Here is a 19,067-nt window from a genome sequence, read left to right on the forward strand (position 1 = left end):
CTTGGTAACATCTGCCAATATACTCAACTGTCTTAAACAAATACCAGCTGTTTAAGCAATGCAGCCTAACCACCTCAGCTCTCCCCCCTCCCTCCTACTCCCCATGGTATCATTTCCCCAGACAAAACAACCAACTTGTTTAATGGGGGAGGAGGGAAAGGGGTAGGAAGGAAGGAGGGGAAGGAGGGGTAGTCTTTAAGAGCTCGGGTTTGTTCAGTAAATTTCCAGTCGCGTCAACTATGTGGTGAGATACGCTGTGTGCTTGATAAGATAAGAATCAGAGAGAGAGAGTGACACACACACACACACACACACACACACACACACACCTCACAATCTGTCTGTCTGTCGGTTGAATGACTTGGAGGCTGTGAACCGTTCTATAATTAACGTCTTAATGCCCTGGGATATTTTTTTATTACGTCGAATCAGTCGTTTAAAATAATAAAATAAAATAATTATTTTGTATTTAATTTTCGCTTCTCGGTGTTTGTTGTGGACTTTTATCTTTCAGTTTAATTACCTGCTAGATGGATGGTGGTTTTATAAGGTTAGGTTACGTCAGGTATAGATTAGGTTAAATTATTAATCGCCTTGTGTGTGGGAGGAGGGGGGAGGATAAAGTCGTCTTTAGTATGATAAAAGCTCTCAAGTGGTAAACATGACAGTCTTTGTGTGTTTACCAACCCCTCCGACCCCCCAATCAGCTACCCCCACCACCCCCACCACCAACCCCCACCACCAACCAACGACCACCAGCCCCCCACCACACCAGCCCCCACCACCAGCCCCCCCACCACCAGCCCCCCACCACCGACCACCACCACCCCGTTCCCCCACCACTCCCGTCCCCACCACTCCCGTCCCCACCAGCCCCATCAGCGACCTCCCTCACCCACCAACGACCCCAACCAGCCTCCCACAAGCCCCCCACACCACCTCCCACCAGCCCCCACCCAGCCCCCACACCAGCCCCCCACACAGCCCCCACCAGCCCCCAGTATCAGTAGATAAGTGTTGGTCGAGGCGTTATCACAGTCGCTCTTGGATTGTAAAGTTACACACACACACACACACACACACACACACACACACACACACACGTGACAAACATTTTCTTCCTGGGAGTTAGCTACTACACCCCTCAGTAGTCCTATATATTTATAACGTTTTCTCCCAGCTTAGGCCTACATCTGTAACGTTTTCTCCCAGCTTAGGCCTACACCTGTAACGTTTTCTATCAGCTTAGGCCTACACCTGTAACGTTTTCTCCCAGCTTAGGCCTACACCTGTAACGTTTTCTACCAGCTTAGGCCTACACCTGTAACGTTTTCTCCCAGCTTATAACACCTTAACATTAGACCCTGCTAACTCATATCATTAATAACCATTTGTGCAATTAGACAAGTTAAGTTAATTACTATGTGGATAATTAGACGGCGCCGAGGGGATAGGAAAGAAGGAATTAAAACATTGACCATAATATATACCACTGGATTGGTTGAGAGAGGTCCTTGCTATAACAGCCTGGGAGAAGAGAGGAGGAGGAAGGAGAGGAAAGAATGAAGAGGAGAGGAAAAGAGAAGGATGAAGAAAGAGGGAAAGATGAGAGCAAGGAGGGAGAAGGAAGAGAGAGAGAGATGCCAGCGTCTACAAGTAATTAGATTATAAAGCCTGGGCCAGATACACTGACGATGGTCACCAGGGGGATAAACTTGTCTCGACCAGTCTACTGATGTCTCCTCCTCATGGGGAAGACTCAGGCCACCCCCTGCTCAACCCTCACCATTACAGGACAATCAGGGGGGTTAGGGACTGCCCCTTTTCCTTCACCCTAATACCCTCACTCTCCTCTTTTCCCTTCCCCCCCCTCCTCCTTTTCCTCTCTCCCTCTCCTCCTACCCCCCTCTCCTACCCCCCTCCTCTACCCCCTCTCCTCCCTACCCCCCTCTCCTCCTACCCCTCTCCTCCTACCCCCCTCTCCTCCTTCCCCCTCTCCTCCTTCCCCCCTCTCCTCCTTCCCCCCCCTCTCCCTCCTTCCCCCCTCTCCCTCCTACCCCCTCTCTTCCCCTCTCCCTCCTTCCCCCCTCTCCTCTTCCCCTCCTCCTACCCCCTCTCCTGCCCCCTCTCCTCCTACCCCCCTCTCTTCCCCCCTCTCCTACCCCGTATACGAGATGTTGTGGGCAGAAGGACCCGCTACAATGGGTGTCTTTACTGTTATTGCTGGTAGTTAAGCCGTCATAGTGGAGAGGGGGGTGGTTTGGTAATTAGAAGGTTGATCGTTAACATTGTCTCGACTAGTCATTAAGAGAGCGGGGGGGAGGGGGGGTGTGTTGTACCCTCCCCAAAACCAACCCAACACCCCCCTGTCCCCCCACCCAAAAACCCCTGCTTAAATGTATGTCTTAATTATGGGGGGATGAGGTTAGTATAGGAATTAAGGTTAGGTTAGGGCGGAGATATACTCTTATTATGACACCTGTACCATCCGCCTTCAGCAAGACACCTGCCACCTGTACTACCAAACTAACCGCTGATAACACGTCTCCACCCATCCGTCCTTTATCTCACCACAAGCTACTTTAAAGGGCTTCAGGGTTTTTAAATCACGGTCATTATTCCTATAACAACAACAATAATAATAATAATAATAATAATAATAATAATAATGTGATCGCAGAGTGAGGATTGTATTGCTAGAGAGAGAGATTTACGGAGTCAATAAACCTTCCTCCACTCCCTCGACTCCTTCCTTCACTCCCTCACACTCCTGCCCCCTTGACTCCTTCCTTCACTCCCTCACACTCCTGCCCCCTTGACTCCTTCCTTCACTCCCTCACACTCCTGCCCCCTTAGCTCCTTCCTTCCTCCCTCCACTCCTGCCCCTCGACTCCCTTCCTTCACTCCCTCACCTCCTGCCCCTCGACTCCTTCCTTCTCCTCACCTCCTCTGGCTATGGGTAGATAGATAGATACTTAGTCGGTGGGTTTACGTAAAATTAATAGAAGCTTTTCCTCTGCTGCCTGTGGCCCATTTTCCAGGAAGTCGTAATTGTTTTGTTTTTGTCTTGGTCTCTTGGTAATGGTGAATGGTGAGGTGGAGATGTACGGGTCAGGTGAAGACACTGGGTGAGGCGGCCGGTGGTGAACTGGTCCTGAAGGAGTGAACGTTTTATGGTCGGCATCCGGTGGTGAGTTTGCGACACCGACGGACACGAATTAACGTCATCATACAAATTGACGTCAAGTCTTTGTGTGCCTGTGCCTGTGTGTGTGTGTGTGTGTGTGTGTGTGCTTGCGTTTATGTGCGTGTGTGCGTGTGCGTGTGCTTGCGTTCATGTATGTGTGTGCTTGCGTGTTTGTGTGTGCGTGTGCTTGCGTTCATGTATGTGTGTGTGTGTGTGTTGTTGTCTCACACTTAGCTCCCAACCCGGTGTAATCAGAGACAGTCAGTGACGTCACGGGTTTATTTTTAGCTCATCTTGGTAACTCGTCTTAGACCCATTTCTCTCCCGACACGTGTTGGCTGCCCGGCCCGGGGATTACCTGAAGAATAGTCACCCCAGCTAAGTTCACCAGATGATTAAACCCCTAAATTTAACCCACCCCACTAACCTAACCCAACCCACCCCACCAACCTAACCCAACCCACCCCACCAACCTAACCCAACCCACCCCACCAACCTAACCCACAGTAAGGCTCTGCAATATTGATCTTAATTGGACAGTGTCAAACAGAACTGAATTAGGAACTTGATCAGGAACTTTGGTCTATGGTGAATTTACGCACACACACACACACGCACGCACACACACACACACACACACACACACACACACACAGTCTCTCTCTCTCTCAAACACAATGATTTTAATCCTCAAAAGAAAGCCATTTGAAAATTTATATGAATGTCTTGTTAGAAAGCCATTGAAGTTGAGTAGGAAATAATAATAGAAAGCTAATGAAGTTTAGTAAATAAAAAGTGATGATTGATGGAGTCTATTAGAAAGTTAATGATGCTATTTAGAAAGTTGATGAAAGTGTTTAGAGAGTTTGTAATAGAACCACAGGATATAGAAAGTTGATAATTGAAAGATATGAAGAAAATTGATGATGGAATTACAAAGGAAAGTTGATGATTTAAATAAAGTTTAATATTGTGTGAAATATACAGTAATGCAGTAGAAAGTTCAGAGAGAAAGCCTCATGAGGAGAGGGAAGTTCGTTATATATAGAGGGAAGTCAGTCCGTTATATGAGTTTGCTGAGTTGAAGGGATGGTGTGGGTGTCAGATTGTGGGGGGTCACTAGAGGATTTTAAATGAGAGTGCAATGCGACCCCTCCTTCCCTTCCTCCTCCCTCCCCCCTCCCCCCTTCCCTTCCTCCTTCCTCCTTCCTTCTCCCCCTTCCTTCCTCCCCTCTCCTTCCTCCCCTCTCCTTCCCTCCCCTCTCCTTCCCTCCTCTCCTTCCCCTCCCCCTCTCCTTCCCTCCCTCTCCTTCCCTCCCCTCTCCTCCCCTCTCCTTCCCTCCCCCTCTCTTCCTCCCCTCTCCTTCCTCCTTCCTTCCTCTCTCCTTCCCCCTCTTCTTGTACCCTTCTTCCCTCATTCATCACCAATGCCTGCAGATGGATCTTACTGCTGCAAATACTTTCATCCCTGTGTGTGTGTGTGTGTGTGTGTGTGTGTGTGTGTGTGTGTGTGTGTGTGCCGATAAGTTAAGCCGGTAGAGAAGGAGGAAGTCAAATGTGAGGACCCTGATATAAGTTGTTTACCTGATACTAAGCTCATACCCAGTTCCCCCCTTCTTCCTTCTTCTTTTCTTCCTTTTCCTTCGTTTTGTCATCACCCTCATTCTCTGCCTCTTTCCTTTCACCTTTCTTCTTTCTCCCTATCTCCCTCCCTCTCCCCACCTCCTTTATCCCTCCCCACCTCCCTTTCCCCCTCCCCCACCTCCCTTTCTCCCCTCCCCCTCCCCCACCGCCCTTTCTCCCCCTCCCCACCTCCTCCTCCCCTTTTCCCCTCCCCCACCTCTCTCCCCCCTCCCCACCTCCCTTTCTCCTCTCCCCACCTCCTTTCTCCCCCTCCCCACCTCCCTTTCTCCCTCCCCACCTCCTTTCTCCCCCCTCCTCCCTTTCTCCCCTCCCCCACCGCCCTTTCTCCCCCCCACCGCCCTTTCTCCCCCTCCCCGCCTTTCTCCCCCCTCCACCCCTCCCCACCGCCCTTTCTCCCCTCCCCCACCTTTCCTCCCACCTCCTCCCACCTCCCCACCTCCCTCCCCTCCCACCTCCCTTTCCCCCTCCCACCTTTTCTCCCCCCTCCCCACCTCCCTTTCTCCCCCTCCCCACCTCCCTTTCTCCCCTCCCTTTCTCTACATTCAGATATATGGGCGTGACTGTGAGTGTGGGCGTGGAGTCTGAGGAAGGGTATGGGCAGACATGTCTGACCTGACCTGGGTATAAAGTGTGGGTACGGCAGGCACCTGTTGTTTACTCTCTCTCTCTCTCCTTTCACATTTGACAGAGCAGAGCATGTGTGTGTAAGAGAGAGAGAGAGTCCCACGGTGTGCCTCTCACTGTGTTGTAGTGATCATGGGTCGTGTTACACAGCTTCTCTCCCTTCCTCTCACTGGGAGGCTGAGGAAGGGAGAGAGCAGGTGGGGTTGAGCAAGAACTATCAGAACACAGCTGTGGGGAGGAGAAGACACCTGTTATCAAGGACCCGCTGAGGGTGAGGCTCTGGTCCTGCCCACCCCTCACACACCCACCCTCACACACCACCCCTCACACACCCACCCCACACACACACCCACCCCCTCACACACCCACCCCCTCACACACCCACCCCCACACCCACCCCCCCCACACACCCACCCCCCACACCCACCCCCCACACCCACCCCCTCACACACCCACCCCCACACACCCACCCCCACACCCACCTCACACACCCACCCCCCACACACCCCACCCCCACACACCCACCCCTCACACACCCACCCTCACACACCCACCCCTCACACACCCCACCCCTCACACACCCACCCCCTCACACACCCAGCCCCTCACACACCCAGCCTCACCACCTCACACCTCACACACCTCTCACACACCCAGTCTCACACCAGTCTCACACTCACCCATCACCCACCCCCTCACATGCTAACAGCAACAATTAGACCGTGCAAGCTGACAGTCTCGAGATTTTAGCTGGTTTGTTCTTCATGGATCTTTGTTGTTGAGGGTGATGGGGTGTGTGTGTGTGTGTGTGTGTGTGTGTGTGTGTGTGTGTGTGTGTGTGTGCTACCCAACCTGTCTGTCAGTGGCCCTGCTGATTTAAGATGGCCCTTCGTTGGCAATTGGTAGTTGTCTTGCTGCTAAGGTAAAGGTTTTGTTTGGCTAAGATGTCATCTGATTTAGTTAGGTTAGGTTAGTATACTATGTGGTGTTGGGTAGACTGTGTGTAGTGTTGTAGTGGTGTGGATATTGTACAGGGTGTCTCATAAGACTCACTCCATATGGGTTTTTTTATCAGGAATTATAGCAAATTACTGTACCTGTAGATGAGAGAATTGTAAAATCTCTGTGTTTTTGTTGACCTGAAAAAGAATAAAAGAAATTGGGGTGAAAGAACATTAGCATCACTGTGGTTTTTGCGACCTATACAAGTTTATTGTGGGTTATATGTATTCAACACTGAGTTAATGTATACTCTTGGCAAGTATTCCGTGCAGTACTATGTATTATCTAGTGACGGTGAAGATCTTGCATGTACTGTATACGTATAGACACTTAATGTATATTATATGTACTGTACAGTACTGTAAATATAACATTGAGTATTTATGAACAAGTACTTCCAGAATAACACAAAAACACCAAAATCGCACCTCAGAACTTATAGTTGGCGAGTAATTAGCATTGAAAAATGTCTTTATAATATTCCAAGCATTATTACAATCACTAATTTCCCTGCAATTGAATCTTGAACCATAGATTTGGAATCGGCATGTGCAGGAGTGCCTATACAGTACTGAGATTTTCAACAAAGCCTAAATTTGGGACCAAATTATCAAAAATGTATGCCTTAAAGCCTTATACCATAGTAATTTTTTGACCAAAATAAAGTTTTCTCTCAGAATTGGAAGTTAAGGGGTTTATCTAATGGAGATCTATATCATTATGTAAGAGGCTAGGGTATGTGTACAGTACTGAGGAGAGACAACATGCATGGGGTAATGAAGAGTTACATCCATTTGTCTTTTTCTTTTATTCCCGTCTGTTATTATAATGCTTGACTGTATTGTACTGCTCGAGTCTTTTTCCCTTTATATCACACAAGTGAACAAATGTTGCATTTTTTTGTTTCTCACTGTAAGTTATTCTGAATGCTGTTGTGTATTTTACATTAGTTTAGGGATGATTGTAATAGATCATCACTCACCGTCAGTACTATTAAGATGACGAGTCAATGGACCACATGAAGGTACAGCCTCTTCCTCCCCCAACATATTTCACCTGATGATTTAAACCCTCTATTGTTAACTTTGGGGGGGGGGGTGAGGGGCAATTAGGTGAGGTTAGGTTTGGTTAAGGTAGGTTAGAATAAGGATGTTTTAATCATCTTTTTACCAGGTTAGGAAGACTTTGTACAGTACAGTACAGTATTATAATACAGCATAGTAAAAATACCATCATCTTTAATGTGTTAGTAGGGTTGATGTAGTGTGATAATGATGAGGTGGTGGTGGTGGTAATACAGGTACCTATCCCTTCATACTCCTGCTTCACCTTATGGCCACTTAATTATCTCTTTTATCACTGTGATGATGTGTGATAATCTCTGCCAATGAAGGGAAATACTTGCTTCATACCGTAAACAATTGAAAAGTAAAGTGGCTTGATAATTTTTGCATTGTGTCAGTGTGGAGTCCAATGTAATGTCTTGCATACTCTTCCTTGCAGGTTTCTCACCGTAAGGGCCTACCGCACGTTATATACTGCCGAGTGTGGCGGTGGCCCGACCTACAGAGCCACCACGAACTGAAACCCCTCGAGCACTGTCAGTATCCTTTCTCAGCCAAGCAGAAGGAGGTGTGCATCAACCCCTATCACTACAAGAGAGTGGAAAGTCCTGGTGAGTGCTCATTTGCTGTTCCTTGAGTGAGTGTGTGTGTGTGTCTGTCTATCTATCTATATAGTACGTATCCTGTTATCTCTTCCGCAGCATTGTGAAGATTTGTATGTGTAAGTGTGGGCTTCCACCTCAAGGTGACTATCATAAGAAGAGAAAAGGCTCATCGCTGTCACAAAGTTTATATAGTATAGTATATATATATTTTTAAGAAATTTAGGATGTTAGAAATCAAGAGATAACTAGAAAAGTAAACTGCATTGATGGAAGTGTTACTAAATTTATAATTTTTTTATTTTAATTGTCAATTTATAAGAAGATTATGGTACAATAAGTCCTCGCTTAACGTTGGCCTAGACAAAGTTGTTTCGTTATAACGTTCCTACTCTTTAGATACCCATGATTCCGACAACGTTGTTTAACAACCCGACCGATTTGTTATAACGTTGTGACTCAACATGGACTACTTTGTATGGCGCGCCACCCTCTCTCATCTTGGCGTGCTACGCTCTCTCATGGATCGTCCCCAAGCGTTTTCTCCCCAGTCTTTGTTAAGCTTCCGCAGCGTTTCCATGCTTAAGTGTTTTTGCTATAAATACTGTACTGTAAGCATTCGAAATGGCTCCCAAGCGCCCATCAAGTGTTAGTGATGCTAGTTTTGTGAAGAAGCAATGCAAGACCATTAGCCTTGCTACGAAAATGGAGGTTTTAAACCGTTTGAGAAAGGTGAACGTGCTGTGGACATTGGTGTAGCGTTAGGCTTAACCCCCACAACAGTGCGTACTATCAGGACCAGCACAGACAACACTAAGGCTAGTGCTGGAAGTGGTACTTCTATGAGTGCAACAAAGACAAGTCGTGCTCGAAGTTCTGTGGTTTTCTATAAAAATTCCATTGAATTTATGCATATGTAGTGTATTTTATGGGGCAAAGGGAGGCTGGGGAATGTAACTCGCGTATTTTATCTATTTCTTACAGGGAAAATTTATTCCACTAATGTTGTTTCTGTTGACGTTGTGTTTTACAAGAACGTAACCACGACATTAACCTAGGACTTCCTAGTTAATAAGAATATAAATTGGTTGTACAGTCTTGAGGAAGGTATTGAGTTTAAAGCACTGTACTGTACGGTATTGTCATCCTTCAGTATATGTTACTGTAGTACTTTATAACTGTTAGGACCAGTTACATCTCTGTTTATGTATTTTATCTATAGTTTTGTGTTAAAGTGTTTTAAGATACAAATTCCATTTTGGGTGACTACAGTACAGCATAATGTGGCTTAAGCAGATACTCTGCTAGATGTATACATACTCTATGTATAAATCAATAGATTGATCATCATTTTTAGTTCTTATCTATAATTCCATTAATTTTGGTATTTTATTTTCAGTTTTGCCGCCAGTGTTAGTTCCTCGACACTCCGAGTTCGCCCCCGGGCACTCGCTCCTGACGTTCCAACAGCAAATGCCAGAGCCCATGCCCAACAACGTCTCCTTCTCCCAGAATGGCTTTGTCCATTCCTCGATGGGTGGAGTATCACACTCACAGATAGGGGCAGGGAATCTGACCAGTATCAACCAGCCTCCCTCACCAGTGGGCAGTGTTGTCAGCCCCACCAGCCAGAGCCCACACAGTCCATATGGAAGTATTACAAGTAAGTGAACTGTGGTTGGGAGAGCTGAAACACATCATATGCCATGTGAACCTTTAATTACTGATCATGGAAAAGTCCTCTAACACACACACACATATAAGGGATTTTACCCATGACAGCTTCCATCAGCAGACAGCAATGGTAGACTTAAGACTTAGATATAATGCTGGACTACGAGAGAAGATATTACCCCCTCATGGTTCCTTAAGACACAGACATAATGCTGGACTAAGAGAGAAGATCTTACCCCCTCATGGTTCCTTAAGACTCAGACATAATGCTGGATTAAGAGAGAAGATCTTACCCCCTCATGGTTCCTTCTTAACAAACAACATTAGTGTAGCTAGGCCTGTCCACTAATGGGAGTAATGCACTAAATAGATGTTCCAGTAATGGCAGGTTTTACAGCACAGGGTCCCCGGGTTATGAACGAGTTCCGTTCCTGAGGACATTCTCAAGTTGAAAATGAATGCAAGTTGGGACACATGCTATGGACATACAGTACTTACATAACAATGCTTAAAATCCCTTTATATCATAGCTTAAGTCCTTATATACATCTAAAATCACTTAATATAAGAAAAAAGAAGAAATAGAATGACGAACTACAGTAAATGAAAGTAAAAAATAAGTCATTAGAAAAATAAAATACCTGTACTGTAATTTTAAAGTTTAACGTCGTTCATACCGGCGGGAGTTAATGAGTCATGGTCTCCCTGTATAGAAGATAAGCTGTCAAATTCAATCAATTTCTTTCTCTCTCTAGGTGGTGGGAGTTTAAGTGGCCTGAACCAACCTCCATCTCCAGTTGTCAGTCCTGCCAGCCAGAGCCCCCACAGTCCTTATGGCAGTATCCCGGGTCAGTACACAATACTTAAGCTTCTTTTTGAAGAATATTCCATTGTGTGACATTTAAATATTACTGTAATGACCTTGGGATTACTTGAAAATTAGCCCCCCCCCACCCCCCCCCAGATTAAGTTTATTTCACCTTCAGATTAACCACCTTAATGCTAACCCAACCTAAGCCTACCAGTAACCTTCACCCCCCTCCTCCCATAGGTAGAGTTGGGGTGTTTAATCATCAGGTGAAATAAGCTGGGGCAGCTAATCTTCAAGTAATTTAAGTACAGTATTATACTCATATAAATTGTTTTTCTAATAGTAATTTATTTTGTAAGATATCGTGTTTTCAAGAATGGATGTTGTTTGTGCATTAACTATGAGTTTTTCCCCCTCAAAGCAGATACTCCGCCACCAGCATATAGCCCGAGTGAAGACATAAAACAGAACCAGACGGCAGATACTCCCATGGACACTGTTCCTGTTGGTACCATTATAAATCCAAACGTTACACCTGTCACCTACCAAGTAATTATTGTAACATTTTAATATGTGTGTGTGTGTGTGTGTTGTCCTTAATATTTGATAATATAGGTACGTATATATTTTTAAGTAAAATATTATGGTTGAAATATGATTCATAATGATTAATTAACAGAATTATATGTACTAATAATGTGTGTCCTTTCAGGAACCCACCTTTTGGTCCAGTATAGCGTACTATGAGCTGAACAACAGAGTAGGCGAAGTGTTTCATGCCCAGACACATTCAGTCATTGTTGATGGCTTCACAGATCCCAGTAACAATTCAGAGAGATTTTGCTTAGGCTTACTCTCCAATGTTAACCGCAATTCTACTATTGAAAACACAAGAAGACACATTGGTAAAGGTAGGTTATTTACCTTTAATGTGTTTATATTTTACTGTACCACACGAAATACTGTAGGAGAATTAGTGTTTCCTCTTTTTTCCCCTTTTCAGGTGAGGGAATCACAACAAACTTACGAAGATGACAGAGGTATTAACACTGGAGGAAAGTCTGTGTTTATAATTCATATAAGGATAGCCAGCTGCTACATTCTGGTCAAAATAATTTAATTGGCATCACCCAGGCATGTGGGCATTGTCGATTAAATTGTCTTGTCACTGATCGGTGTGTGGCCTTTGGCTCTCCTTACATGATTATTAAACTGAATTTTTCCTCACATGATAAAGAAACAAAAAAGAGATTATTAACTTTTTCATGGTGTGTGAGCTGTAAGATCTGTACATAGTTTGACAATTAAGTTCTTGAACACTAGCTACAGGCGCCAGTACATACAGTACTTTACTGAGGATCGGCACTGTGGTTCCCTTCAAAGTCTTCCCCTTACGTTGCTATACACAAACGTTTCTTCCACCCCTGGAAACTCTTCTGGAATTCACTTTCTGAATGGCTTTTTATAGCTGCTGTCGTGCTACTCTGAATGTCATCCACATCTTGAAAATGCCTCCCCTTGATGTGTATCTTCAGAGAAGGAAATAGAAAAAAGTCACATGGAGCCAGGAAGGAGGGTGTTCCAGTAAGATAATTTGTTTCTCGGCCAAAATCTGCCGCTCAACCAATGCCGTGTGTGCTGGAGCATTGTCATGATGGATGATCCACTTGTTTCCAGCAAAAAGTTCTGGGCGTTGTCTAACTTTTTCTGCGAATCTTTTAAGCATGTTGAGATAGTAAAACTGGTTCACACTCTGCCCTGGGGGAACAAATTTTTTCGCTGTTTTCCTTAGTCCTGCTCGTTGTTGGTCGTCCTTCTCTGTCATAGTCTGTCACGTGTTCTCTTCCCTCAGAAAATCTCTTAATGCACTTGTAAACTGATGTTTTCTTTAGTGCATTATCCCCATAAACTTGGGTTAACATTTTCCAAATTTCAGGCCCAGTTTTCCCCAGTTTCATGAGAAACTTGATATTCATTCTTTGTTCTAAAATAATATCTGCCATTATCGTGACAAAACACTCTTAATACAATAACTGCCACTGCACATGTCCGACTTGCTCGAGATCGGCAACACAACTAGGGGAAGTAAGAGAAGGGATCAAGGTCATGTGCATGCCACTCACACTCGATACAGTGCTGTCGCCTGTTGAGCCACGCGGCGAGTTCTCAAACTTACTGTGAGTGTCGGATCTCGTATATTAGGGGTTTATGTTAATTAATCTCTTAATACAACTTCAGACTGTGAGATAAAGTAATTAGATGATGATTGTCTGCTTGTGCACCACCAACTGGACAGGCAAGTGACTTATTAAGAATGTTGTAAATTAATTAACTTGGCCCTTGCAGGAGTCCACCTCTACTACGTAGGCGGGGAAGTGTATGCAGAATGTTTGTCCGACTCTGCTATCTTCGTCCAGTCTCGAAACTGTAATCACCATCATGGCTTCCACCCATCTACTGTATGCAAAATTCCTCCTGGATGTTCACTCAAGATCTTCAATAACCAAGAGTTTGCCCAGCTTCTCTCTCAGAGTGTCAACCATGGCTATGAAGCAGTGTTTGACCTCACTAAAATGTGTACAATCAGGTAGAAAACTTTATAAGTAACAAGTAAAATTTGAACTTTATTATGCGACTTTACATAATGACTGAGCAAACTGTTACATTTATAAAGTAAAGTTGTTGATGTATAATTCAGCTTACAAAATCTGCCACACGTATACAGTATTGACCATAATATTTGTTTGCAAGTATTGTTATTGAGAATAGTTAAGTGAAATGATGTTTTTAATGCTCTTTTTTTTTTTTTTATTCTTTTTCCAGGATGTCATTTGTAAAAGGTTGGGGAGCAGAATATCACCGACAGGATGTCACCAGCACACCATGCTGGATTGAGATCCACCTTCATGGACCTTTGCAGTGGCTGGACAAGGTGCTGACACAGATGGGTGCACCCAACGACCGCATCTCTTCAGTTTCCTGAGTCCAGCTGGTGTTTACTACATGTATCCCATCACAGCAGCATAACTCATGTGTCTCTTGCTCCAACTACACACTTGCCCCTCACATTCTAATTGTCAAGTTATCTCATAACCTAACCTAACCTAACAGCATTTGTACTCTTGTGTCCCATTTTGTTACGTTAAAGTATGCCATTGCTATTTAGTTTCTTGTGCAGTGACCTCTGTATTTCCTGCATCACACAATGTGATAACAGCCTTATAAATTGGGGGCTTTCAAACTCAAGTCTGTTTCAGATTCTTATGTCATTTACATGAGATATTTTAAGCCATATTCCAAATTGTTCACTTCAGCTGTGAGTTCTAGTCATCACAGTACAGTATGATGGAGCACCTTTGTATGCACCTCAAGTTTTGTTTTGTCCATGTACAGTACTTTGGTTGGATACAATAATGAATACTTCATCTCAAATAATTGTTCAAGATAATTTGCACAAATTTATGGACAGAGGCTGTTCTACAACATTGGAAAATTACAAGTGGTAGTACAGTATTGTACAACTTAATGCTGGTTAGGATCAGATTGCATGTATAAATCTCTTTGTGTGTGGGTCACTCACTTACTATGTTTTAAGGTATTAGGAAAAAGAAATTAGACAATTTTATTGATTGCTCTTGAGTCTTATTTGGGGTGATGTCATTCATGGCATTAGTTAAGAGAGAGGGATCAGTGAAAAAACAAATCAGTGTGGACTCGTATATGCCCCTCCCCTTTTCATAACTTCACCTGTGTCCTGTCACATAATAAAAAAATGTTATTGCAGTAAATACAGAAATAGCGAATGGCTATGTACAGGTGATGGGATCCAAGTATGCTGTACTGTAATAGCCATTCTTGTATGTTGTTGTGGATCAGAGAGTAAAGTAGGTGTTCATACCTAGAAAGATGCCTTTGGATAATAATACATATATAGTATGAGTGCACTGATCACTCATACTTTCATTAGGTTTGCCTATAACTGTACTGCAAAGACAGGATTTTATAATTATGGCTTATGGTTAGAAATTACTCATAATACATTAGGTTACCAAATGTGTTGTGCGTAATGTCCTTTACCAGTCACACTGTTGGTCTGGAGATTAAGTGACTGGGCCACCCTGTATCATACTGGCAATAAGCTTATAGAGGAGAATAAATTAAACTCAACAATTTATGAAGAGTTAATTTCTTAACTTGCATCAAATGTTGGTCAAAAGTTAAACACCAAGTGAGTGACAGCTGTTGTGCTCAAATATTCAGCAGGACTGTAGTATTTATTTTGTTTTTGTGAGACCATCAGTTTGGTACAGTAGCCATGCTTGTGTCCACACACAGGTTGAGGATGAACTGGGTGGAGAAAATATGCTGGTTTCACTTGTGAGTTTCAGTCCATAATACTGTACCAATAAGTGTCCAGTTACGGCATCCTTAAGTGACATTGAGGCATGAAAATAACAACATGTTTTAGGTGTGAGTATGATCACTTTTGTTCTATATGGTTACAGTATACAGTACAAATGTTTAGGCAATTAAATCATCTTGCTCTCACCATCATTGTCTTAAGCAGCAATCTGTTCTATAAATTTTAGTAAAATTTAGTTAACCTCCTTGTTTGCTGTAACTTCTATGCTACAAATGTGCTTCAATTATTAATCAGCACTGAAGTCAAGTTATAAGATGTTAAAACTAATCAAAATTGATATAGCTCAATAATCATATTTACAGTACAGTATATAGACTGTTGAAGAAGTTTGTAAAATTTATCAGGGCTATAGTTAGCTCAGTAGGAGTATGTAGTGAGGTAGCAGGGATATTCGTCAATTTGCTTTGGCTATTTATTGATGCAAAAGTTTGTGTATGTATGTTAAATACAGGTTGCACTCGTCACAAGGTTAACGCTAATATCACACAAATTAGTCTGTGCCTGTTATGGTTTTTTGAATACCGTCCAAAGTTGAAAGGTAAAATTTTTATGAGAATGTGGCATTATAAGATGAAAGTAGGAAAACTAGTAGGATGTATTAGTCCCTCTGTTGTTACCGGTGAGATAACTAAATACTCAAAGGACTTTCAGTGTAAGATGTATGAAAATATTGTGTCTAGGCAATGTTAACTTTTCATACCTGAAGGAAATATTGGTTATTTCCCCCATGAAACAATTTTTCATTGTATTACAAGAAGGGATCTCATATTTTTCTTCCATGACTTTTCATAAAACACATCATTCAGGAACATCAAATTTGGATTTAATGATTTTCATTTCAACATAGAGATAAGTGTCTTGTTATGTCCATCCAGCAACAATATGAAATACAGGTAGACTGGAAAGGGTCCTTCACACTGCAGGTTTGGTGTCTGAGCCAACTACGTTATGACAAAACTCACATTGATAATAGAATGTTTGCCTGTTTATCCAGTACAGTAATTGTTTTAAGATTCATGTTACTGCTGTAGAACATAAACTGAAAAGTATAAATACAGTTGCTCAATAAAAATATGTAATGGAATTGATTACAAAAGCTATGAGTAGTGCTCTTAAGCAGCAGAATTCTTTGACTGAAGCAAGTTGCTCCCCGAAGTAAATTGTTAATTTCCAATCTTAAAAAAAGAATTAACTTTACAGTGCAGTACAGTGTATCTTATGTAAAGCAGGGTGTTATAGGGTGCCCTTATAAAGTTATTCAGCATTTCCTCAATTTAACTTTAAGTAATTACACAGTAATGTTGCTACAAGTCTTAAATGACAGTTTTATCAATCATCAAAGATTGTTTTGTTAAATTTTGCTACTGTACCGTTTATCTTGCATCTCACTAGAGCACTTTATTGACTACACCTCAAGTGTCTGTTGGCCATAAAAATCATCTGAACTTTTGTGAAATTGAGAAACAGCTTTCAAAGACATTATTGATTAGGAATCATTTAGTGGGCTGGATATTTACCCCTGATCCCCAAATTAGTAATACTGTACAGGTAATTATTAAACCTTCATTATTAGATTTGTACAATCTCAAGGAATTGCCTCGATCCAATACTTCACCAAGAATGGGATTGTAAATTCAGGTGTAGAGCCATGATGTTGGGAACATATCTCAATGAAGTTCATGAAAATGACAAGGTTAGGTACAGTGGTCATGTTAACAATTTTGGTAAATACTAACCTCGACCCATGACTCAAAGGTCCTAGTGGTACCTACCGGTACTTCATGTTGAACAAAATGTGCCACACACCTTGCTAGATGTTTTCCCAAATCAGATTTCTTAATTTTTGCACAATTTTTTTTTCTAAAAAGAACACCTGAAAAAAAACCCAGCAATTTGTTATGATATTACTCAGTTGATATTGATGTAAGAGTTTTTCATGCAGTTTAGATACAGGCTGGCACTTTCATCAGGTACTTGCATACTACTGGGATATTTTATTAAAACTGTGCCAATCAAAAGAGGTATTGTAAGCAGTAAGGCAAAAGGAGATTCAGTTGCCATGAAAATGCTCATAATTTTCTGTATGATTTCATGCTATAATACTGCAGAATGAACCCATTTCAGCGGAGTTGTCAAAAGGTACATTATAGTACAATAGTTGTAATGTATCGGTTACGATTATATTATCCTGAGTGTGTACATGTTTGAACTAGGATCAGTGTAGGCATTATGTTGCCAAGGAGTGAAAAATGTACAGTTACTCATTGTGAGTCAGCACAGGTGGTTGTTGTGCCTGTTTCCTGTCAAATTCAACAGGATTTTCATGATAAGGTTATGAGTTGGTGGATATTGTAAATAACTAGATCTCTGGTCTGTTCCAAAGCTTTGTGACCTCATGCGAAGGTTACATTTGGGATAGTATTGGGGAGAAGTTGGTAGTATTTATTATATTATAAATTAAATGATTTTGTATTACATTTTTATTATTGTTATTATTAATGGTATTTTAGTTATTGTGCAAACTTTCAAGTAAAATAGTTATCACCCACAAGAAAATATGTCTAGGATTACATTTTTTTTACAAGGAATACAGTGCGTTTAGTTTATTTTTGTGCTATACCAAGGTTGCCTGAAAACACCATTTTTTTGTACTTTTTGTTGTTGTTAATGTGAAGTTATACAGTATGAACCATTTATACAAATGTAAAGACCAACACACAGTTTAACACTACCAAGAGAGTAAACAATAGTGAACAGATGGATTCATTACCAGTGAATGAGATGACTGTATATTGTGTTGACAGCCGCACACCACATTGATTTATACTCTATACTTATACTCAGATAGTTTATATAAATTCAGTCCAGATTCCTGGTCGGTTGATAATACTGTATAGTGATAATTGTAAAGCACTGGGCAAGACTCCTTACTGTACAGCATAGTATTGGTGTTAGTATCTGATTTTTATCAACTTTAAACGGTAAATTTATTTTTGATCAAATTATATCCCGAGTTACTATTATTGTTTCCTAAAATTGTGCAAATTACTGTAAGAAATAGATGCAATTCACAATTATTTTTTAATTATTTATAAGAGTATTTCGTTTCTCATAGTGAACAAAAAAAATTCTATCTTTGATGTTCCTTAAATGTGGAATTGTTTGTAAAAATCTGGACCATTATGCTTGTATGTGATATATTACTTCTTCATTTTTCATGGTTTTACTTAATCGTGACATGTAGAGCCAAGCTACCTAGTTGTGCAATAAGTGTTGCCATAATTTTGAATACTGCTGTAACAGACCAATGAATGGTAAAATATTTTAATTTCATGCAGTTGTCATTGTGTGATGTAATTGTAAGGAAATAAAATCATGTTTCTACATCTATTGTATGTTATTTTTTTAATGTCATTGAATAGGAAATAACAAATGCTATGATATAAATGTAATGAAAGTAAAAAAAAATTGTATACAGAAATTCCATAAAACATCCAATATGAACACAAAACAAATAGTTAAGTTTGTGGATAGTTAAATAGTAAATTGTTAGGAAATACTTTTTTGGAGTGAGAGTTGTGAAATATTGCATCAATTTGCTGGAGAGCGTTGTGACGGCACAGAGTGTGAGCTCATTCAAGACCAGACTTGACCAACACTGGCCCAGGTACAGATACATCCCAGAGTCAGTACTTGCCAACAGTGTTTAACAGAGAGGCAGTAGATGCCCATTACTTGCCAACAGTGTGTAACAAAGAGGCAGTACATGCCCAATACTTGCCAGCAGTGTGTAGCAGAGAGGTAGTACATGCCCAATACTTGCCAGCAGTGTGTAGCAGAGAGGTAGTACATGCCCAATACTTGCCAGCAGTGTGTAGCAGAGAGGTAGTACATGCCCAATACTTGCCAGCAGTGTGTAGCAGAGAGGTAGTACATGCCCAATACTTGCCAGCAGTGTGTAGCAGAGAGGTAGTACATGCCCAATACTTGCCAGCAGTGTGCAGCAGAGAGGCAGTACATGCCCAATACCTGCCAG

General features: G+C 42.1%; 1 protein-coding gene across 2 annotated transcripts in view; it reads left to right on the forward strand.

Annotated features, from left to right (window-relative positions):
• The window catches only part of LOC121858618 (protein mothers against dpp-like), a 64,240-nt gene extending 45,819 nt beyond the window's left edge, over positions 1–18,421 (forward strand). The window contains exons 3-9 of one of the 2 annotated variants that reach the window (XM_042355135.1): positions 7,961–8,132; positions 9,523–9,786; positions 10,553–10,645; positions 11,030–11,157; positions 11,321–11,519; positions 12,955–13,195; positions 13,432–18,421. In XM_042355135.1, coding sequence (XP_042211069.1) covers positions 7,961–8,132; positions 9,523–9,786; positions 10,553–10,645; positions 11,030–11,157; positions 11,321–11,519; positions 12,955–13,195; positions 13,432–13,591 — 1,257 coding nt within the window. In that variant the 3' untranslated portion in view covers positions 13,592–18,421. The remainder of the gene's footprint in view (positions 1–7,960; positions 8,133–9,522; positions 9,787–10,552; positions 10,646–11,029; positions 11,158–11,320; positions 11,520–12,954; positions 13,196–13,431) is intronic. The other variant, XM_042355136.1, reaches the window with a different exon arrangement.
• Positions 18,422–19,067: the final 646 nt, after the last annotated feature.

Source organism: Homarus americanus, unplaced genomic scaffold (assembly GCF_018991925.1).
Source record: "Homarus americanus isolate GMGI-L3 unplaced genomic scaffold, GMGI_Hamer_2.0 scaffold74, whole genome shotgun sequence".
Lineage (NCBI taxonomy): Eukaryota > Metazoa > Arthropoda > Malacostraca > Decapoda > Nephropidae > Homarus > Homarus americanus.